This window comes from Falco peregrinus, chromosome 6 (assembly GCF_023634155.1).
Source record: "Falco peregrinus isolate bFalPer1 chromosome 6, bFalPer1.pri, whole genome shotgun sequence".
Taxonomy (NCBI): domain Eukaryota; kingdom Metazoa; phylum Chordata; class Aves; order Falconiformes; family Falconidae; genus Falco; species Falco peregrinus.
The window spans coordinates 80,426,034-80,449,561 of record NC_073726.1 but is presented as its reverse complement, the minus strand read 5'-3'; the positions used below and the strand labels follow the sequence as shown (position 1 = coordinate 80,449,561).

The 23,528-nt window shown below is 46.9% G+C and overlaps 3 protein-coding genes across 4 annotated transcripts in view; 1 reads left to right on the top strand and 2 right to left on the bottom strand.

The window, feature by feature from the left end:
• LOC101923130 (tetratricopeptide repeat protein 38) overlaps positions 1-8,364 on the bottom strand; it is a 20,332-nt gene extending 11,968 nt beyond the window's left edge. Inside the window, exons 1-7 of the mRNA XM_055808870.1 lie at positions 8,099-8,364; positions 4,904-4,981; positions 4,358-4,439; positions 3,849-4,020; positions 2,681-2,854; positions 1,531-1,606; positions 283-402 (exon numbers count right to left, since the gene is read on the bottom strand). Coding sequence (XP_055664845.1) covers positions 283-402; positions 1,531-1,606; positions 2,681-2,854; positions 3,849-4,020; positions 4,358-4,439; positions 4,904-4,981; positions 8,099-8,122 — 726 coding nt within the window. The 5' untranslated portion in view covers positions 8,123-8,364. The remainder of the gene's footprint in view (positions 1-282; positions 403-1,530; positions 1,607-2,680; positions 2,855-3,848; positions 4,021-4,357; positions 4,440-4,903; positions 4,982-8,098) is intronic.
• Positions 8,327-17,990, top strand: LOC129784765 (polycystin family receptor for egg jelly-like). Its single transcript, XM_055808645.1, is given in 4 exon segments — positions 8,327-8,377; positions 9,955-17,425; positions 17,783-17,830; positions 17,833-17,990. Coding segments are annotated over 4 exon segments (7,728 nt in total).
• LOC129784791 (tetratricopeptide repeat protein 38-like) lies at positions 17,228-23,528 on the bottom strand. Of its 2 annotated transcripts, XM_055808871.1 has the most exons (5): positions 22,931-23,229; positions 19,736-19,813; positions 19,190-19,271; positions 18,681-18,852; positions 17,456-18,432 (listed from the first exon to the last, which is right to left on the bottom strand). In XM_055808871.1, exons 1-5 carry the CDS (start codon positions 22,952-22,954, stop codon positions 18,267-18,269), a joined length of 522 nt encoding a protein of 173 aa, XP_055664846.1. In that variant the 5' UTR covers positions 22,955-23,229; the 3' UTR covers positions 17,456-18,266. The 2 variants fall into 2 exon arrangements, with proteins under 2 accessions (XP_055664847.1, XP_055664846.1); XM_055808872.1 differs by lacking the exon at positions 19,736-19,813 and having other exon boundaries at positions 17,228-18,432; positions 22,931-23,528.

The window sequence follows — 23,528 nt, the reverse complement described above, 5'->3', positions numbered from 1 at the left end:
ACCATTTTTGTAACCTCAGCAGTTGTAGCAATGATGACTTAACAGTGGTCCACAGTATATACCCCTTATAATACGCAATTTTTCCCTGTCTCTTGCTTCAAAAGTAACATCGATAGCAACAGCACCTCAAGTGATGGTTTCTTCCAATACGTAAACTTCTCATTGCCTGCAACATGTCCACAGATAGGAAGGAACTGCATGCAGAGGAATCAAGAACTTGGCTGCAGGAGATCCAAGAAAACCTAGAAGGAGCTTTTTCAGAGATGCTACAAGAATGTTTACCTTCCAGTTGGTTTCTGTTTCTTTCATAAATTCTAACCCTTTCTTCACGTCTGCTTTCATTTCATTTATGTGAGCTATAGTATGAACAGACCATGCATCTGTCTGATTTATAGCCAAAGCCTGCAAGTTAAAAAAGAGAAAACATGATGAAGCTTATGAACTTGCAAATAGCAATATTTATCACTGCTGATATAGAAAGAAAAGACTACTTGCTGCAGGTTAAGTACATCCCTGGACCATCCCAACTAACCACAACCAGGAAGTTTGATTTGGACAGAAAAGGAAGACAATGTTTACTGACTGACTTCACTTCCCAGCTTCTACTGTGTAGAGATGAACACCTGCAAAACACTTTAAAATGTAGGCTTTGATGAAGATTATCAAACAACATTTTATTTCACAAACATGTGTCAACAGCAGCCATGAAAGAATTGCATACATAGGCACAGTATGTTCCATGATATAGTGCCTTGCAGGTAATCATTTCTTCTTCAAGAACGTGGTCAGCTCTGAGTATTCAGCAAATTCCTCTTCCTTCCTCCAACTCCTCCCAGCAGGTTTTAGGCATTTTGGGAGGTTAGTCATTAACCTAGCAAATGTTAAATGGCAGTGCTTAGTCTTTGTTGCCACTGTCAGCAAAATGATGTAACAAGTCTGAGAAAAACACCCATTAGAGATTAAGTGTATCTGAGACTTCTGCAGGACAAGGATAATCCTGAGGACTGGAGAAAGTCAAGCATCATTACTATCTTCATCAAAAGGAAACAGCACGGCTAATACTGATCCCCAGGAACACTGTGTACAATACAGAAACAAGCATCTGGCAAAAAAAGGGAGGGGGGAACCCAAACAGAATGGACTGTCAAAAGCAGATTACCTCAAACCAATCCAACATTCTTTAACAGCAGTAAACAGCCTATTATATGTGGAGGAAACTGCAGATGTGGTAATATATGGATTTTATAGGGGTGTTCTGACACCATCTGACAAGGCACGCTCATAAGTAAGCGAAGGAAATACAGTCAAGATGAAACTGCCATGGTATATCATAGACGTGGGAATCTTTCTAAGGAACAGTCACCAACAGCCTCTTAGGAAACTCTGTGAGCCTCTCCATGTCGAGCTTTCTACTAACAACTGGAATGATGGACAGAGTCAGTTCATGGCATTCACACAAATCACCGCTCAGAGACAGGGACCATGTTTTAGAATTATAAAACCTTTTAGCACCCATAGCAAGCAGTTTACCTCACGAGCAACCTTCTCAGCACGATCAAAAAAGTTTGTTTCCATGAGTCCAAAAGAGTAGTAGCCTTTCACGTAGCTAAGCAAAAGGGGAAAAATAACACATCGTCCAGTTAGAACTAGATTTAATCTAGGACTGAAAAACATACTAGGAACAGCATTTAACTCAAAACAGTCCTTATAATGCAAGTTACAACAAGGGTTCCAGCTTGCTGAATACAGAACAGCTAGCTAGTTCTAAGAGGAAATGAGAGGCCCAGAGACACCAGCATAGGAAACAGTAATGAGATGCACACTGTGTTTTGAGAACCGGCATTTACATCTTTGGATAAACTAGAATTAAGAGTTGCACAGAACAATCTACTGATCTCCGTAATAGCTGCAAGATGCAGAATTAGAAGGCTAGATGCAAGATAATGCTGTCACCAAAGCTACCTGAGCATCTATCTCAAAGGCAACACGAGCATAGCGTTCTGTGCATTTTCCACAAAATCATAGGAGAGTACTTTTATGTGAAGTGGCCCTTTAAAACTGGTTGTACAGCATGCCCATTAAGCCATAAAGGCCCAACATAAAGGAAAATTAGGGATGTTATAGGCTCTTACACATACACCTGATGCAGTCATTTTGGGAAACTGAAACTTCCATGACTGAACTAAAAAAATTTTAGAAGCACCGCCTTCCTGTCAGTCTTTGCTGCACTAGCTGTTATGGTATATCCCAAAATTTTATTTTAGAACTACACTTTGGTATTCCAAATTACAACTCCTTTCTTCCTTCCACTGATGTGCTCCATCACCCACAAGGTGAGCCCCAAGTGAAAAACTGGACCCATAAAAGTCCCAAGGAGTTTTGCCACTGCCCTCAGTGAGGACGTGATTTTATCCTCTGTGGTATATGCCACGTGCTGTATCTGACAGCAAAATTTACTGATTGAGCCACGGTTCGCTCACAAAATAACCCTCAAAAACAGTGTCAACAGGGATACAGGAGAGATGTTCTAGCTGTGATTAGGTTTGATCTACTTCTACGCCCTTGATTTTGTCTACCTGCCTGTTTCTAACAGATCCTGTTTAGATGTTTTGGAACTTCAAAACCACAAAGTACTTGCACACCAGCTAAAAGGCAATTTTCAAAATTAAGGACGACCTACCTGCTTAGTGGAATATCAGGTGTCCAGAAAGGATAAACTCGGGCAACAGAATCTCTCATCTGTATGTGATATCCCAGGTAGAAGTAAGTGTCCTGGGAAAATTTGAGGGCTAGCAGGTCAGTTGGGTGGCTCTGCAGAATCTGTTCCCATAGAATGCAAGCTTTTGGAAGCTGGCTAGAAATAAAAGAATTATGTTGATTGCTGAGAGAAGGCACACATACCTTCCTCTACTGTTAGTTCTAAGCTCATGCTATTCTGAAAAACAGAAAATTCAACATCAAATGACATTTTTTTTCCTCTTGAAGCCGTTTCTTAGTCTTTTTAAAGTAATAATGGCATGGCATTATCTTCACTGAGCACCTTGCAGGAAACCTTTGAAAGAAACATCATTCGGTCACAAGAAGTCACTGTAAACACACAAGGAAAATGAAACAAGCTCAAACCATAAATCTGAAGATTCTTCTACAGGGCTGAAGAGTTTTTACAGAGGCCTACCATTATTAATCTAACTTTACATGCACAAAGACACCTTCCCTATCCTCTAGTGGGCATTACACAAACAGTAACAACTAAGCTTCAGTAGCTTCCTCCTTCCTTTTGCTAAGAAATAGAGGAGGTAAATCCATACTTGTCTGACAAAGAAATCATGAAACTGAAACATTAGCCCATACTTTCTGCAGTGCACATAAATTCATCACATTACATGGAACAGTGAGTTTCTACAGCACTTTGGACACTTTGTTATGCCTTTATTTTCAAACGAAAATAATTTTTGACACAAGGAGACAACAGACAGGACGTCTGTAGCTTTACTTCTATGAATCCCAGTTTGTGTTATAATATACTGGACCCTACTGTAGTCAAATATTTAGGTTACTAGTTCTAAACCAAATTTTCCACTAATGGATCTATGACATATTTAAAACACAGAGTGCTTAATGATATGAAGTGGTGGCAATAGAGCATTTCCCCTCCTACAGTGCTGTTCACTAACTAGTCATGGTGATTACAGTATGGAGAGAGAAATGCAAGAACAACCACTGACACCTCACCCTGATCCTTTGCTACATGTCACCTAATGTCAGGAAACACTACCACCTACTACTGTTTCCACCTGCGGTACCTAAAACTCATCACAGATATTTAAGTGGGGTGACAGGGGACTTACCCACTAGCAAACATGTCCAACGCTGCTACATGAAGCTTCTCCCGCTCAGTCAGTGGCTGTGATATTGAAAGCGTCATCATTGTTCTCATCGCACTGTCCAGCTCTTTGCTGAGCCGCACCGAACTTCCAGTGCCAATCAGCTCCAAACCATTAGCAATGACATGTCCCATTGCTACGGAAAACAGCACATTACAGGTTGAGCTGTACAGCATTAGTCATCTCTACAGAAACATGAGGGGAGCTGTTTATTTTAAGCACGATTGTCTTGTAGACACAGGGGTCCAAAAAGTCTCATAAGCCTAAAGTTCTTAGAGGCTTGTCATGATAGCCATTTTAAAAGGTTTCAGAAGAGAAGAAAAAACCACACAAAATCATCCCAGCCTGCTAGAGTCTGAAGTTTTACAGAATTCTGTAAGCCACCACCTTCCCCTTGCGTAAACAAAGTTAAACACCACGACACCAAGTATTATCCAGCACTTTCCATGCTCGGAATTAAAGGTTATACTCACTAAAATTAGGATCTGCTGCTTTTAACTTGGAGAGACGTCCCTCAATACCTCCAAGGCTCTCATTACTGGTCCAGGTGGCGTACTGTAACAGAGACAGAGAGAGAGGGTCGAGGAATCCCTGATGACATTGAGCTTCTTTCTGTTCTCCCAGGCATTTAAAATTCAAAAGTAAGCAAGGCAAATGACTAAAAGACAAACATTGCCTTCACATAGGGTTTGCGTAGTAGGGAAACAGAAAAGCTGTTATCTTCTTTAACATAGTTTGGCCACCAACAGAACTGGACTTCTGCGCAGTTTATATCGACTGGTTGCCTCTTCAGTGTCAGGTAGGATGAGCATGCTGGCTGAGGTTTCCTCGCAGCTGCAGCATCCGGCATAGCCCTCTGCCACCAGGGTTTTCTGCTGCCTGCTGATGGCTGAAGTCCTGTGGCAGCCTGACTTGGACGCTCTCCCAGTTGATAAGAAATTTAAACATCAGCTACAGCAAAGGTTGTTTCAGGCACAAGTCCCTTCAAATCACATTTTCTTACTTCCCCCTGGTCATACCTGCGTCAGCGCAGCATCGAAGAGCTTACAGGCTTCATTGCTAGTCGTGGACAGGACAAGTCCAGCATCCTGCCAGGCCTGCACAATAAGCAGATACAAACCCGCCCATTTTACACACTCGTTTTCCAGACTACATCAACAGATTCTCAAATTGATGGTGTTCTGACATTTTCTTCAACTATGCTTTTTAAACAAAAAAAGAAAAAGAAAAAAAACAGAAAAGCTGAAAGGACAATGCAGGCAGACACACAAACCTTTTGTTCAGTTGTATTACATCTGAAGACTCAGTTAGTTGGGGCTAGCAGTGGGAATAAAGGAGCACAAAATTATAAAGTGTAACAGAAGGTCTTGATGGGCTACACATCTCCTAATGAGACCCATTCTTAATTCACTACAACTCACCTTTAGGCTAGTCCCAGCTGCTGCAAACACACCTCGTGTGAAGTAGAGATACGGTTAAATAAAATCCCGTTCTTTTATAACTGAAATCAACACCTTAAGCAACTTGCAGGCCAAACAGCCTGGCAGAGCAAGTCCACTAACCAGGCCACTGGACTTAAATCAACAAAGAGGCTGGACCACAGATTGGTACACAAGCCTTACAAAAAGCAAGAACATGGCCATTTGATAAAGCTAAAAGGCAAAACAGAATCAGGCTGCCATAGTTTCTTAACAAGCTACGTAACACTGACCAAGGTGCCACATCTCCTTGCTGACTGCTGGAGAGCAAAAAGAGTTCATTAGGCAGACGCACAGTTCACTCAATGGTGGAATTAAGCTGCAGCAGCTACAGCACCCTGTTCCACGGTTGTCTCCATGACTGCTCTCCTAAGTAACTCTGGTGACAAAATCAAAAATCCAATGCCTATTTCAAAATGCTTAACTTGCTCATGTGGGTGCCTACAGCAAACAGGCATGTCATCTCCTGTGGCTTGCAGGCCTCTTCTCCCCCACGGGATGGCCACACAACCACAAAGCCAGTCATCTCACAAGCCGAGGTGCTTCCCTTGGTAACCCATTCAGGTATTTAGAACAACGCTTGGGTTTATTTCTACTAAGTACTCTCCACTCAGCATTCCTACACTGCATCCATCACTGCTTCTAAGACTGTGAGCTTCTCAAGCACATTTACATTCAGCACACCATATACATCTCTGTTTAAGCATACACACATTTGAGGAGCTGCCCCAATCACTTCAACATCACTTTTATGCCAGCACACAGAATGTACAGCATCACATAAAAACAGACCGGGGGCAAGCCAATTCAGACTCCTCCTAATGGGGGACTAGTCCTTGTGGATGCTGCAAGAATTCAGCTTGTGTCTCATTTCACAATTTAATGTATTCCCGAGCTCTAATGACCCAACTGTCAAAAATTTTAAGTCACCAGGCAAAGACATCTTTGTCAATATGTCCTAAAACTTTCCCACTGTGATTGGATTAAAGGCTCACGTTCCAACGGCTCAAGCACTAGAGTGTTCAAAACTACAAGCCTGAAAGGCTAGACCTGAAGATAAAATTGCACGGGTTTTTCACCATTCATACTACATCCAGAAACAGCGCAAAGAGAAAAGTCAGGAGGGTAGTGAGGTAAGGCCTGCTGCCTTTCAAGGTACCCTGCAAAAGAGGCCAGGAACCACCTTCATCACCAGTCATCAGAAACAAGCTCCATTTCAAGCAGCTCTCTTTGCCACCGCCGATTTTGCACAACAGCTCAAGGTACTTGCCAAATAGAAAATGTCATCCCATTCTGAGACTTGTCAATGCTAAGATTCATAGGAACAAAAAGGTCTGTGCATAAGCATCTGAACAAAACAGCAGACCAAGGGTTAGGAAGGCCTGCACCCATCACTAAGGACTCTGCTGATCTAGTTGAGGTACATGCTGCTTCGACCCACTCTAGAAAGCCTCTGCTCTGCCAAGGCTACAGCCCACATAACTCACAGCTCACTGCAAGACTCCCACTCTGGCAACAGGAGGATGGCAGCAGGAGGATGCATCCCATCACGTTATGCCACTGCTCCTCCTGTTAGCACGCCAGGACAATGGGCTGCAGAGAACTAACGCTGTAACAGCTGCTGACTCCTCAGAGACATACCAGAGCTGCTCCAAACCCAATTATTGCTGTCAACCAAGCACCAAAGAGCTACTGGGAGCACAGAAGAGCCAGTAACCCTTGTCCTCTGGGCCCTACACAAGCAGTCCTGCCCAGGCTGCTTGGAACACTCGTCTTGGGGCGTGTCTGTACTCAGGGATCACACTGTGACTGAAGAAACCCACGGGACAAGGAGAGCGAGTAGGTAAAACTCAGAGCGGAGGGTTACCACCAGAAGGTAAACTACCAGTTACCCTTCACAGCATGGCGACCATTGAGTTCTGTTACGCTCATTTCCCATAATCCTCCTCGCCAGTTCCAGGTGCGGAACCTTCTTTGTGATGCGTCTTGGAGACAATGCCGTCGCCGTGGCTCTTCTAACCGCTTCTCGCCACAAAGCCCTGACCATTCTCCTGCTACGACTTTAGTCCCGAGATCCGGTGACTATCTGTAGGGTTTGTTTTTTTCCTGAGGGCTGCTCGTAGCACGTCCTCCGTTTCTCCAGAGCTCTGGCGCTCATGAACCTATGACACTCTGAGAAGACTTTCAAGACTTCTTTTTTTACCTCCCCCTGCCTAATTAACTACAAAACGACAACAAAAGGAGCAACCGGGAGAACCACCTTCAGCGGGAAGAAAGCACAGCAATTACTCAGCCTGCGCAGGCACGGGGTGGCTTCCCCGCTCGAAGGGAAGGCTGCGAGGCCTCGTCGCCATTTGCAAACCCCAACGGCAGCCTCACCCCACCTGAAACCCGGCCGGTAACGGGCTGAAGGAGACGAGCGACAACAGGAGCCCCGCCAGTGGCGCCCTCCCGCCAGCCTCAGCCGGCTCGGCTCCTCTCCCTGCACAGACCCAGCGCCGCCAGCAGCCCCTCTCCCCGCCCGCCGGCCCAACGGCCCGCCGGCCCGCCGGCCCAACGGCAAGGGCGCGCACCCGCCGGCCCTGGGCGCCCGGCAGGGGCAGGGGCGGGGCAGGGGCAGGGCCCGGGCCCACGGGCAGAGCGGCCACAGCCCCCGCGCTCGGTCGCTGCGGCGGGGCCAGGCCGGGCGGCCAGGCAGGCGCCCGCCGTCCCGCTCCGCCTCAGGCCGGCCCTCACCTGGCAGTCCCTCAGCGGCGCCATGAGACCCCGCAGCCGCTCCGCTGCCGGCGGCCCCGCCCCAGGAGGAGCCGGAGCCGGGGCCGGGGCCGGGGCCGGGGCCGGGCCGCCAGCGGGGCCGGGCCGCCAGCGGGCGGGGCCTGCGGGGAGCGCTGGGCCTCGCCCGGCCCCTTGGCAGCGCCTGCCTGCCCTCCCGAGCCGCCGGGGGCCGCGGTGCTGCCGGCGGCTATGCTTGGTGTCGATCCTCGGCCCCGAAAGACTTCTTTCTTGTGGCGCTGGGTATACCTGTCAGCAAAACCGGAAACGACAAAAACGCCCTAACAACGACGTAGCTTTAAGAATCTGGCATTCGTTATTGCACCTCTGGATGCTCAGGGGATCGTTCCACCTAAGGTGCGTGCCCTATGGTTCACTCAAACGAAATTATATAGGCTACACGGAGGATTATGCATTACATTTCTCAGAAAAATCAAACATACTCATTCAACAGGCCGTACTACGGTAATGAAGCATCGCACATGCTCCTTACAGGGATCTGAGTCTTCTGCCAGGACTCCAACCATAGTCAGGCCCTGTAGTTACAGCTGACCCACCGCTGAGCCTTCATTTAGTTCCCCTATATGCAGAGCCCAAGGAGAGTCCAAGCCTGTTTCATTAGCTCCCTATACAACAGGCTCCTCACTGACTCTGAGCGTCAAACGATTTTCTTTCCCTCTCGTCACCGAAGTCGGGAATCAAACCTCTTAACACCAATGCAGTATTAAGAAGCAGGCCCTCCTTCACTGCAGCACTGGGTGCTCGGTGGCATCTCCATAAATCGAGCGCACCTGTGCAGATTGCACTGTTACATTTATACACAAAATTACAAGGTCATACGCTCCCAGTTACAATGACTGGTTGGCAATTTGCATATAATTATAATATGTGGTGTGTTGTTGCAGAATGGCTGTGTGATCATGGCCATGACTCCCTTAAAGATCTTTGTGAAACAAAGTTAGCGTAAGTTAGCTGAAGCAGGCCTTGCAGCTATGCTGAGGCATGCTGATAAGGAAGCTGAGAAAAACACTGACCTTGTGCCTAATGTTGTAAATAACTTTGAGGAATTCGCGTAGACAAGAGAGGAAAAAAAATATGTAGCTAGCCATCCGCAGAAACCGCAAGTAGGAGGACGTATGAAAATGTAACCCTTTAGAGCTTAGCCAATCAGCAGATGACTAGTAGGCATAATTAACTGGAACTGTATATAAGACATAATCGCGCCGTAATAAATCGAAGCTTGCTTTATCACCCATATTGAGTCGGCTGCGTGCTTCCCCTCGCTCGTCAGTGTGTCATCCTCTTCTGTTACTAGGCTTGCGCAGGGGAAGGGTCTTCACCTGGGCAAGGGTCCTCTTGACCTGCGGGTGTGCTTTTTAGTATTACAAAAGTAAGTTTTGTTGCCAAGTTGGACGGCTAGGTATCGGCCTTGTCAAGCTGTCCAATAACTTATCCTATACGTATGCAACAGAACCTACGTGCTCTGGTTATGGTCTAGAGAGTAAGGTTATTATGGGGACTTCATAGAATAGGGACTTCAAGTCACACAGTCCCGGATAACAAGCAGCATAGGAACTCGTCCGTCATTGGTTAAGAAGTGCTAACCTCATTCTAACACGGAGGTTAACTCCTAAAAATCAGAACGCTCCTATAGCTAACTGTCTCACAAACACAAAATATAGAAAGATTCAGTAAAACTTTCAGATAATCTGCAACCCTCTTAGCATAAAATTGCATAGGCAGGGTTGGTTAGCAGTCTCTCCATAGCCATTACACCCAAACAAACAACAGAGCCACAAAGCTAAAACAGACTGTAAAAGAAACACAGTTACAAAGGTAACCCACATGCGTTCTGCTGTTTCCACAGCTCGAGACCGTGCTTGCCAGCGGTGCCGGGAGGAGGTTCTGGTTCCCCTGGAGAGCGGCCCCAGCCACTGGGACGTGCCAGCCACTGGCCTCCTGCAGCCCACGCTCCAGCAGCAGTGCGCCCACCTCCGCTGTGGGCCTCAACGGCAGCGGTCTGCCTTCTCCTCCAGCTGCTCGGCTGCACAGCGCTTACAGTGCAATGCTCATCTGCATCATGCACTGTACCCAAGTGCTTTCACCACCACGTGAGCGTCAAGATGTCTGGGAAGGATATGCGACTGTTTGTGCTTTGGCCGCAAACTCACCTGATCCATGTGTGGCAGCCAGCAGAGCGGGGCTGGTGTGCACGCCTCAAGAGTGCCAGCTGGCAGAAATTCAGCAGCCAGGGAGGCAGACCATCTAGCCTCCTCCTTCCCCACAGTGAGCACCAAGACACACCACTGCCTGCTATCTACCCATCAGCCAAGTTGCAACAGACTTGTGCCACCTGCTACAGCTATAGCTTGACCATGTGCTATAGGCATCAGGGGCTCCACGTTGCTTCAGTCAGCATTGAGCAGATGCCTTGCATAAGCCTTAGCCTCCATCTCAAGGTAAAGCCTGACTTGCTGCATGTCCTCAGCATCAGCTCCAAGCTCCTTAGCGTTTCTCAACAGCCCCTCAGCCTTTCCAGGAAGGTTCAGCCCCTTAGCCCAAGGACACTGGCCTACAGACTGGTGGTAGACACGCAGGCTGTAGGAGGTTGGCTCTGTTTCTGCAGTTCATTTAGTCTGCCGAGCAACTTCTGTGCTATTCCCCAGCCTCAGAGCCTGAGTGAGATAGTGGTGGCCAGAATTTACTTCCATGTTGATGGAAAGAGGTCTGAAGAATTGATGGGAGAATTACATCTACTCAGTGGTACCCTGAGCCTAACTGCAGGCAGAGCGACTCCCACCCATGTCTACCTTCAACCAGGGAAGACCGACAGCAGCACTTGCATTTTCAGGTACAACCACGGAATGTTTTACACAACCAAAGAGAACAGTAGCCCTGTTTCCACAGACGGCCCTTACGCACATGCTGTGCTCTACCAACACAAGTTATTCTCCATAGAGTTTGTGGCCTTCCAGCGGTACAAATTCAGTATGTATCTTTACATGAATCAGAAGAAGACTTTGTTTAGGTCTCTGGCAGAAAGAGACCTTGAAAAAGACCACCTTCTCCAGAACAGCACGGACACGTACAACAATCATGGAAGAAATGCCAAACGGTTTGTCCGTCGCTCTGCTTTACCCTTTGATGCAGAGAAATACACGGGGTTTGTGGCAAAGGTGAACGGTACCAGAACTGCACCTACACCAGCTCCTTTAAGAGTCAGAGTCAACAGCTATGCTGCAAAAACAATAAAAGCACCAGTGTCTTCCCAGAAAGAAGCCTGTTACATAGACACAGTGCAGATTCAGAAACCTGTTCTTCATACATCTGTCTTGCGCCAGAAAAGGAGCACATCTTTTTACCTCTTTGTCAGATTGCTAGTAGATTGTAACGTTGGTATATCTATCAAGCCCCTATGGCGAATCTATCCTGTTCAGGACACAACAACTATTCCAGACTGGACAAAACCACTAAACTCTTCCTTGATGCATGGCATAGAAATGATACACTTAACTGTTCCCAGTTTTACTTTAGATTACGGGTTGTATCTCTTTTATTTCACTGTTGCAATAACCCCAATTAGGACCACAACAGTTCTCAGAGGCTCAGATAAAGTTTATGTTCAGATCGAAAGCACTGATCTAGTGGCAAATATTGCAGGAGGTATGTTCCGCACAGTAGGATTTTCTGATAATTGGACTCTTGATGGTTCCGCATCCCATGATCCTGATTCACAGGAAGGACTACAGGGAATCACATTTACTTGGTACTGCACTAAAGAGGTGTCAGACTATAAAATCATGAAAGTCAGCCCGGGAAAAAGCTGCCATCCATCCCAGAGGGATTTGAAATGGTTAACATCCTCAGGTCCAGTTCAAGCAATGCCACCAGAATCCCTCCCAGGAAATGCTTTATACTACTTCCGTCTAGTGATTCAAAAGGATGGAAGGAAGAGTTATGCTGACCAAACTGTAGATGTGCAGCCTGGCTCCCCGCTCCTTCTGGATGTGGCATGCCTGGAAAACTGTGGTAGCACCCTAATTCCAACAGAGAGATTTACCTTGGCTGGAAAATGCCTGAACTGTAGAAGAAATAGCCAGCCAGTCTACTACTGGTCCCTTTTTTTAGAAAACTCTACAGAAATTAGCTTTGACTGGTCTTCCAGAACCTCAACAGGGAGGTCTGGGGCTTACCTGTCTATACGGGCTCTGACTTTTACAAAGACTGCACATCGACTCTACGTACTTCTATTCAAAGTAACTACTTGGGATGGTAGGTCCTCAGTCTACAGACATGCATTTAAGGTAAATTCTCCTCCTAGGGCTGGCAAGTGTACCATCAACCCACACCAGGGCACAGCCTTTCTGACAAAATTTGTTGTTCAGTGCAGTGGATTTTCTGACAGCGATTTACCTCTGACATATAAAGTGATAGTAGCTTCCGATGTACCCAAAACTACCAAAATAACTTCTGTGGCAGAAAATACATTTGGCACAATTCTGTACTTTGGTTATCAGCCTAAAACTCCTCCATCTCTTCTCCCAGTTGGAGTGCCCTCTCAGAAGTACACCTTGACACTTTGTGTTCAAGTCTGTGATTCCCTTGGGGCATTTACCCAAGTGAGTTTATATGTCCGTGTGCGGAACCCAATTAACAGTCGACCACTAGCTGTTGTATATCATGAACTGCTGGCCTCAGTAAGCGGTTTAAGTGCACCGATGACATCTTATCTCCAGACTGGAGATTATATTAGAGCAGGTTATTTGGCTTATCTGGTAGCCTCAGTCTTAAACTATATTAAAGCAGCACCAGCTCGCCACCTCCCTAAGGCTCAGTTTCGGGAAAACCTGGTTAAAACAGCCCTGAATATTTCAGTTGAGAGCACAATGGAAATCAACCAAGTAGTTGCTTCTCTTTCTCAAGCCACAAAGGAAGCTGAGGAAGTGAATATTAGATCACAAGATCTTGCCATTAGGAAACTGACAGAGGTGACGGGAGTGCTGAAGATACAGAGGAATGAGAGCCGTTGGTCTGAGGAGGCAGAAATTCAGACCAGTGGAATACTAAGATGCTTGTCCAACATCCTGAGAGCTGCTCTTCTGCATTGCAGGAACGTCAACGTAAATGGAGTTAAACAAGCCTTCTCCATCATGGAAAATTTAATGGACATAGTTTTCCAGGGCAAAGTCCCTGGAGAAACAGAGACTCGAATGGAAACAAAACACTGGAACATCACGCTGAAGAAAGAGGAAACCTGGAACATTGCAAATGCTTTCTCTACCAGCAACACCTGCAGGAATTGCTTTTATCTATCACTGAGAAAGGGAAATTATTCGGGATTGCCGCATGATGCCGTGATATCCACTGCTCTTTTTGAGTTCGACGAGAACCCTTTCCCTTGGTTAGGTCACACATCAGAAATCAAAACAATGGTCTTGGGGTTTAAAATGGCAGAGAGCAAGGCTAATGGAGATCTACTGGGGATCACGCCTGAAGGAGCAGAAATTACTGTTGCTAGGAAAGAGAAGGAAACTTCAACTTTTCAGTTAGCAATGGGACCCGATAAAACACAAACTTACACAACTGGAGGATTTAGTTTTGAAGTCAACAGAAACACTAAGAGCATATACATCCAGATCCTGACAAAATTACAAGTTACTTTCAAGGTGCTAGTATTTACAGGCACCAGCGTCACTCACGCTCATCCCACAGCCTCGTTTGCTGCTTTTCACAACATGCCAACAGTGGCAAGTGAAAATGAGACCGCTAGCACTGACTGTAACATTAAGGCTCCCTATATGATCTGTCTTCCAGAGTCACTGTTGACAACCACAGCTCAAGGAAGCGGTACAGACCCTCACAACATCTCCGTTGTCTTGCTGACATCGTATGTTGTAAGGTATCGAACGCAGAGGCTGGTGAGCATACATGTTTTTAGTGATCAGTGCTTATTTCTGGACGGGGTTCAAAGTCTGTGGAGAGAAGACGTGTGCAGGCTTGGCTCCTTGACTGACTGGCAGAGGGTACACTGTGTCTGCAAAATGAAGCAGAGTCGCAGAAGTCTGACAGTTCACGCTGCGTCAAAGGCGTCCACATATGACATCAGGTTCCTGGCAGCCAAAGTAATAGCTACGCCCAACGCAATAGATCTGGGAAAAATCCTGATAGCAGATATACCTCAAAACCCAGTCACATTATTAACGGTGCTCTTCATTTTTGCCGTCTATTTTCTTTTGTGCCTCTGGGCCGTGAGAAAAGACAGGGCTGAGAGGGACAGGAAAGACAAGATTATCGTTCTGCCGGACAACGACCCCTTTGATAAGGGCAGATATTTAGTCACTTTATACACAGGCAGTCACTGGGAAGCTGGAACCACAGCAGATGTCTTTCTTCAGCTCATCAGCCAGAATGGCAGGAGTGATGTCCATTGTTTACGGCACCCACATTTTCCATCTTTCCAACGAGGAAGCACCGATTGCTTTCTGTTGACTACTAAGAAAGACTTGGGAGAGATTTCTTCCTTCAGGGTCTGGCATAATAACAAGGGCCCATCCCCAAGCTGGTTCTTAAGCAGAGCCAAAGTTGAGGATATGTCCACCAGGAAGACCTGGTTCTTCATGTGCCGGAAATGGCTCTCTCTTGACAAGAGTGATCATGTACTAGAAAGGACATTTGCCGTCACAGACCCCAAGACACCTCTGCTCAGAATCGACTATTTTTCTATTCATTTTGCCAACAGCCTGAAAGAGGGCCATCTGTGGATCTCCATTTTTTCTGCCGTTGCCAGTGACACTTTCAGCAGGCTCCAACGTCTGTCTGCCTGTTTAGCAGTATTATTATCGAACTTGCTTGTTGGCATTATGTTCTTTAATGCTGACAAGGATGAAGAATCTCCAATATACCTGCAGTATTTGAAAGCAATAACAGTAGGAATTGAATGTGTTTTGATTACCAAACCTGTGGAAATTATTATAATTGCCTTACTGAAGTATTCCCAGAAGAAAGCTTCTCCTCGTGGTGTGGCTCAGACGGAACCAAAGGCAAATTCACCCCTCCTGTCTGGAAATCTGAAGAACTCGGAGGAAAGTTTGCAAAAATTGTACCTTCCAGAAACTTCGGCACAACTGACGAATATTCATCTGCTGGAAAACCTTCCTGGTCCCAGGAACTCACAGAGCCTGTCATGTTCCGGAAAGACAAGAAGCGAGGGAGATCCCCCAAAGTGGAGTAATCGCACAGTTTCTGAAAGAGACGCAAATGGAATTGGAACAGAGGAGCAGACAAGAACCACAAATTCCCCTCCAATGGCTAAGGCCTGCCAGAGGAGGCCACCATCAGAGTCCAATTTTAGTAATAATTACACAGAAGAAGGGGGCAACTTTCAGAAAGAAAGCAAGCCACTAAGCAGTGCCTTCATGCTCTTTCGCAAGAGACCACGCATAGCTTTTTGTTGGTGGTGCAACTATGTCTTGTGCGCACTACTTACAGCTATAAGTGGGCTATCATCGTTTTTCATTGTGTCCTATGGTTTGTCTTACGGCTATCAGACCTCACTAGAGTGGCTTTTAGCATCTGCAATCTCCTATATTGAGACCGTTTTCCTTGCAATTCTAAAAATATTCTTTTTCTCAGCTATGAGTACAATTCATCCAAAATACTGTGAAAACATCGCATGGTTAACTCATGAAAAGTGTTATGAGAAGAAGCTGGCTACAGAAATGATGAAGGCTGATGAGATGAGAGAGAAGCACCGGAAACTTGCTAAACTCAGAGGCAGCAAGCAGTATAAACCTTTAGATGCTGATGAAATTGCAAACATGCTGAAAAGGGCAAAAATTAAAGGCAAGGCATTTACTTTTGCCAAAAGTTTCATCAGTCATCTTGCCTTTTTAACACTGCTGTTAAATTTTGCCTATTCCACTGAGAACGCCAACAGTTTCCACTACAACCAGTTCATCCATAACCAATTCTCTCCATGACTCGCCAGTGTAGATAAGCTAGAACATATCTATGTGTGGGTGAAAGACTCATTCTTGCCTTTGATCCACAGTGACATTCAGCCAACCTTCCTTCCCGAGAGCTGGTCCAAAATCATTGGTTTGCCTAGGATGAGGCAACTGCGGGCTGAAGGTACCGAGAAAAAATGTTCCCATCCTCTCAGCTTTGCAAATAACTCTGTGATCAGTGAAAGCCACTGTCTTCGCAAATACGGCCATGACATACCAGAGAAAGGTGACTCCGCTGGCACTTGGACAAAGGTTGCCAACCCGTCTGTTTCCAAGGATGCCAGCAGTGACGGTGCATTCACTTACCAGCGAAACAGGACTCCATGGATGTATTATTCATATGGAAATTTGCACACAAATGGACCAGCAGGATACACGTTTTACTTTTTCCCTGAAGAAGGAAGATCTAATTCAACAACAAGGCTGGATGCTCTGCAACAGAGCAACTGGCTTGATGAAAAGACGTGGGCGGTGATCATCGAACTAACTACATTTAACTCAGATGCAGACCTCTTTTGCACCATCTCGGTCATATTTGAGATGTCTCATTTGGGGATCATAAAACCAAGTTTGTCAGCACACTCTTTTGCACTCCCCATTTTTCATCAGCAAACTAAAGCTCAAATGTTTGTGTTTGTAATTGTTCTTGCCTTTATGCTCATTTACATTGCAGAAGAGCTTCACATCATAGGCCAGGAAAAAACTGATTACATTAAAAACATTTCCAATACGATAAACTTCAGCTTAAAATTAGTATTCCTGTTCCTTGTTATTTTAAAGGTCATGAAGTTCAAAGTGGGAGCTGATACAGTGAACTTTTACTTACTTCACCCAAACGATTTCATTCCTTTTCATGCAGTTGCTCATTTAGATCACATGTTAAGGATTACTATGGGCTTTTTAGCATTTTTTGTCATTTTGAAAACTCTGAAATATCGTCACTTCTTTTATGGCGTGCCCCCGGCACGAAGATGTATCTTGGCAGCCCTTCCTGGAATGTCCTCAATGGCTCTCATGGTGGTGGTTTACTTCTTTGTATTTATGGCTTTTGGCTACCTTGTCTTTGGGCAGCATGAATGGAATTACAATAGCACGATTCACTCAGCTCAGACCATATTCTCCTGCATCTCAGCTTTCAGAGATACTGCATTTTCATCCAAGTTGCTGGATGTTTTTTTTTTCCTAGCCTCTTTCATGTTGGCGATGACCTATGTATTGATCAGTCTTTTCCAAGCTGTTGTTATGTCTGCCTATGGAGATGTGAAACAACCCGTATATGAAGAATGTCGTGACGGAGGGAAGACACAGTCACTCAATATGAGTGATCAGCAGACTTCATTTATTGTGCCTTACAGTCACCTTTTATGCCTTGTTATAATTAGCTCATACATATTACAAAAGTTAAGCTCATTATGGGTTAGTTGCCTAAATACCAAGCCCACCCGTTGTTTCTCTTCTGTAGTTATCTGTTCCCACCTGCAACATTCTTTTCCCATCGCGATCTTCCTGTTACTGTGTAACGACAGCCAAAGACAGTGTATTTTGCTTTACTTCAGATAAGCTGAGAGCCATGTGCATTTTTGTCCAGCCAGCTGGACTATGTCTATGTGACCCTTTTCAGCTAGCCAGTTATCCACAGAAGAACCACCTGAGGAAGCACCAGTTGTTACTTTTGTATTGCAAAGGCTCAGAGGATATTTTATCTTCTGATCTGTAAAACATCCAGAACCAGCGAACTTGACCTTTTCCACAGTGAACTCTACGGGAAGACTGAGAGAAGACACCAGCGACATTCAGGGCTCAAGATCAGAAAAATAAATGGAAGAAAAATGGTTTATCTTCTCATATGAACAAGAAAAGGTTTAGTATTCACGACCACCTTTATCTTGAAATATTTGCCTGTCAAAGTTTATTTATTTATGTTCATAAATAAACCGTGGTCTCCACAATCCTGCTTCATGGCCTGCGAGGGGATTAGTCGGCTTCTCCGCTGTAAAGCCGTGCCCGCACACTAGCCGCCAGCGAGGGGAAGATGTCCAGGTCAATTGGGAAGACTGGTCAGCTTGGTCAACCCCCCAATTTCTTACTCATAAAGCTGGGGGCATCCTCCAGGTCGTTCACTTTGATCACAGGCAGACCGCAGAATTGTTCTTTTTTTCTTTATTTTGTTTAAATCTTGCATTTTCTTCGCCATGCGGAGAGTTTATGGGGAGCCTTACGGCTGATGGGATAGCCTGGCTCACCGGCCTCCAGCCCGTGGCTCCTGGCTGCGATGGGCACGGCCTGCCGGTACTGTTAAAAACGGTAGTAAAAAAAATACAACAGATCAGTGGTTAATCTCTTCTCAGCAGGCCTCGCGTCTGGGATAGTCATGGTGATTACAGTATGGAGAGAGAAATGCAAGAACAACCACTGACACCTCACCCTGATCCTTTGCTACATGTCACCTAATGTCAGGAAACACTATCACCTACTACTGTTTCCACCTGCGGTACCTAAAACTCATCACAGATATTTAAGTGGGGTGACAGGGGACTTACCCACTAGCAAACATGTCCAACGCTGCTACATGAAGCTTCTCCCGCTCAGTCAGTGGCTGTGATATTGAAAGCATCATCATTGTTCTCATCGCACTGTCCAGCTCTCTGCTGAGCCGCACCAAACTTCCAGTGCCAATCAGCTCCAAACCATTAGCAATGACATGTCCCATTGCTACGGAAAACAGCACATTACAGGTTGAGCTGTACAGCATTAGTCATCTCTACAGAAACATGAGGGGAGCTGTTTATTTTAAGCACGATTGTCTTGTAGACACAGGGGTCCAAAAAGTCTCATAAGCCTAAAGTTCTTAGAGGCTTGTCATGATAGCCATTTTAAAAGGTTTCAGAAGAGAAGAAAAAACCACACAAAATCATCCCAGCCTGCTAGAGTCTGAAGTTTTACAGAATTCTGTAAGCCACCACCTTCCCCTTGCGTAAACAAAGTTAAACACCACGACACCAAGTATTATCCAGCACTTTCCATGCTCGGAATTAAAGGTTATACTCACTAAAATTAGGATCTGCTGCTTTTAACTTGGAGAGACGTCCCTCAATACCTCCAAGGCTCTCATTACTGGTCCAGGTGGCGTACTGTAACAGAGACAGAGAGAGAGGGTCGAGGAATCCCTGATGACATTGAGCTTCTTTCTGTTCTCCCAGGCATTTAAAATTCAAAAGTAAGCAAGGCAAATGACTAAAAGACAAACATTGCCTTCACATAGGGTTTGCGTAGTAGGGAAACAGAAAAGCTGTTATCTTCTTTAACATAGTTTGGCCACCAACAGAACTGGACTTCTGCGCAGTTTATATCGACTGGTTGCCTCTTCAGTGTCAGGTAGGATGAGCATGCTGGCTGAGGTTTCCTCGCAGCTGCAGCATCCGGCATAGCCCTCTGCCACCAGGGTTTTCTGCTGCCTGCTGATGGCTGAAGTCCTGTGGCAGCCTGACTTGGACGCTCTCCCAGTTGATAAGAAATTTAAACATCAGCTACAGCAAAGGTTGTTTCAGGCACAAGTCCCTTCAAATCACATTTTCTTACTTCCCCCTGGTCATACCTGCGTCAGCGCAGCATCGAAGAGCTTACAGGCTTCATTGCTAGTCGTGGACAGGACAAGTCCAGCATCCTGCCAGGCCTGCACAATAAGCAGATACAAACCCGCCCATTTTACACACTCGTTTTCCAGACTACATCAACAGATTCTCAAATTGATGGTGTTCTGACATTTTCTTCAACTATGCTTTTTAAACAAAAAAAGAAAAAGAAAAAAAACAGAAAAGCTGAAAGGACAATGCAGGCAGACACACAAACCTTTTGTTCAGTTGTATTACATCTGAAGACTCAGTTAGTTGGGGCTAGCAGTGGGAATAAAGGAGCACAAAATTATAAAGTGTAACAGAAGGTCTTGATGGGCTACACATCTCCTAATGAGACCCATTCTTAATTCACTACAACTCACCTTTAGGCTAGTCCCAACTGCTGCAGACACACCTCGTGTGAAGTAGAGATACGGTTAAATAAAATCCCGTTCTTTTATAACTGAAATCAACACCTTAAGCAACTTGCAGGCCAAACAGCCTGGCAGAGCAAGTCCACTAACCAGGCCACTGGACTTAAATCAACAAAGAGGCTGGACCACAGATTGGTACACAAGCCTTACAAAAAGCAAGAACATGGCCATTTGATAAAGCTAAAAGGCAAAACAGAATCAGGCTGCCATAGTTTCTTAACAAGCTACGTAACACTGACCAAGGTGCCACATCTCCTTGCTGACTGCTGGAGAGCAAAAAGAGTTCATTAGGCAGACGCACAGTTCACTCAATGGTGGAATTAAGCTGCAGCAGCTACAGCACCCTGTTCCACGGTTGTCTCCATGACTGCTCTCCTAAGTAACTCTGGTGACAAAATCAAAAATCCAATGCCTATTTCAAAATGCTTAACTTGCTCATGTGGGTGCCTACAGCAACAGGCATGTCATCTCCTGTGGCTTGCAGGCCTCTTCTCCCCCACGGGATGGCCACACAACCACAAAGCCAGTCATCTCACAAGCCGAGGTGCTTCCCTTGGTAACCCATTCAGGTATTTAGAACAACGCTTGGGTTTATTTCTACTAAGTACTCTCCACTCAGCATTCCTACACTGCATCCATCACTGCTTCTAAGACTGTGAGCTTCTCAAGCACATTTACATTCAGCACACCATATACATCTCTGTTTAAGCATACACACATTTGAGGAGCTGCCCCAATCACTTCAACATCACTTTTATGCCAGCACACAGAATGTACAGCATCACATAAAAACAGACCGGGGGCAAGCCAATTCAGACTCCTCCTAATGGGGGACTAGTCCTTGTGGATGCTGCAAGAATTCAGCTTGTGTCTCATTTCACAATTTAATGTATTCCCGAGCTCTAATGACCCAACTGTCAAAAATTTTAAGTCACCAGGCAAAGACATCTTTGTCAATATGTCCTAAAACTTTCCCACTGTGATTGGATTAAAGGCTCACGTTCCAACGGCTCAAGCACTAGAGTGTTCAAAACTACAAGCCTGAAAGGCTAGACCTGAAGATAAAATTGCACGGGTTTTTCACCATTCATACTACATCCAGAAACAGCGCAAAGAGAAAAGTCAGGAGGGTAGTGAGGTAAGGCCTGCTGCCTTTCAAGGTACCCTGCAAAAGAGGCCAGGAACCACCTTCATCACCAGTCATCAGAAACAAGCTCCATTTCAAGCAGCTCTCTTTGCCACCGCCGATTTTGCACAACAGCTCAAGGTACTTGCCAAATAGAAAATGTCATCCCATTCTGAGACTTGTCAATGCTAAGATTCATAGGAACAAAAAGGTCTGTGCATAAGCATCTGAACAAAACAGCAGACCAAGGGTTAGGAAGGCCTGCACCCATCACTAAGGACTCTGCTGATCTAGTTGAGGTACATGCTGCTTCGACCCACTCTAGAAAGCCTCTGCTCTGCCAAGGCTACAGCCCACATAACTCACAGCTCACTGCAAGACTCCCACTCTGGCAACAGGAGGATGGCAGCAGGAGGATGCATCCCATCACGTTATGCCACTGCTCCTCCTGTTAGCACGCCAGGACAATGGGCTGCAGAGAACTAACGCTGTAACAGCTGCTGACTCCTCAGAGACATACCAGAGCTGCTCCAAACCCAATTATTGCTGTCAACCAAGCACCAAAGAGCTACTGGGAGCACAGAAGAGCCAGTAACCCTTGTCCTCTGGGCCCTACACAAGCAGTCCTGCCCAGGCTGCTTGGAACACTCGTCTTGGGGCGTGTCTGTACTCAGGGATCACACTGTGACTGAAGAAACCCACGGGACAAGGAGAGCGAGTAGGTAAAACTCAGAGCGGAGGGTTACCACCAGAAGGTAAACTACCAGTTACCCTTCACAGTATGGCGACCATTGAGTTCTGTTACGCTCATTTCCCATAATCCTCCTCGCCAGTTCCAGGTGCGGAACCTTCTTTGTGATGCGTCTTGGAGACAATGCCGTCGCCGTGGCTCTTCTAACCGCTTCTCGCCACAAAGCCCTGACCATTCTCCTGCTATGACTTTAGTCCCGAGATCCGGTGACTATCTGTAGGGTTTGTTTTTTTCCTGAGGGCTGCTCGTAGCACGTCCTCCGTTTCTCCAGAGCTCTGGCGCTCATGAACCTATGACACTCTGAGAAGACCTTCAAGACTTCTTTTTTTACCTCCCCCTGCCTAATTAACTACAAAACGACAACAAAAGGAGCAACCGGGAGAACCACCTTCAGCGGGAAGAAAGCACAGCAATTACTCAGCCTGCGCAGGCACGGGGTGGCTTCCCCGCTCGAAGGGAAGGCTGCGAGGCCTCGTCGCCATTTGCAAACCCCAACGGCAGCCTCACCCCACCTGAAACCCGGCCGGTAACGGGCTGAAGGAGACGAGCGACAACAGGAGCCCCGCCAGTGGCGCCCTCCCGCCAGCCTCAGCCGGCTCGGCTCCTCTCCCTGCACAGACCCAGCGCCGCCAGCAGCCCCTCTCCCCGCCCGCCGGCCCAACGGCCCGCCGGCCCGCCGGCCCAACGGCAAGGGCGCGCACCCGCCGGCCCTGGGCGCCCGGCAGGGGCAGGGGCGGGGCAGGGGCAGGGCCCGGGCCCACGGGCAGAGCGGCCACAGCCCCCGCGCTCGGTCGCTGCGGCGGGGCCAGGCCGGGCGGCCAGGCAGGGCGCCCGCCGTCCCGCTCCGCCTCAGGCCGGCTCTCACCTGGCAGTCCCTCAGCGGCGCCATGAGACCCCGCAGCCGCTCCGCTGCCGGCGGCCCCGCCCCAGGAGGAGCCGGAGCCGGAGCCGGGGCCGGGGCCGGGGCCGGGCCGCCAGCGGGGCCGGGCCGCCAGCGGGCGGGGCCTGCGGGGAGCGCTGGGCCTCGCCCGGCCCCTTGGCAGCGCCTGCCTGCCCTCCCGAGCCGCCGGGGGCCGCGGTGCTGCCGGCGGCTATGCTTGGTGTCGATCCTCGGCCCCGAAAGACTTCTTTCTTGTGGCGCTGGGTATACCTGTCAGCAAAACCGGAAACGACAAAAACGCCCTAACAACGACGTAGCTTTAAGAATCTGGCATTCGTTATTGCACCTCTGGATGCTCAGGGGATCGTTCCACCTAAGGTGCGTGCCCTATGGTTCACTCAAACGAAATTATATAGGCTACACGGAGGATTATGCATTACATTTCTCAGAAAAATCAAACATACGCATTCAACAGGCCGTACTACGGTAATGAAGCATCGCACATGCTCCTTACAGGGATCTGAGTCTTCTGCCAGGACTCCAACCATAGTCAGGCCCTGTAGTTACAGCTGACCCACCGCTG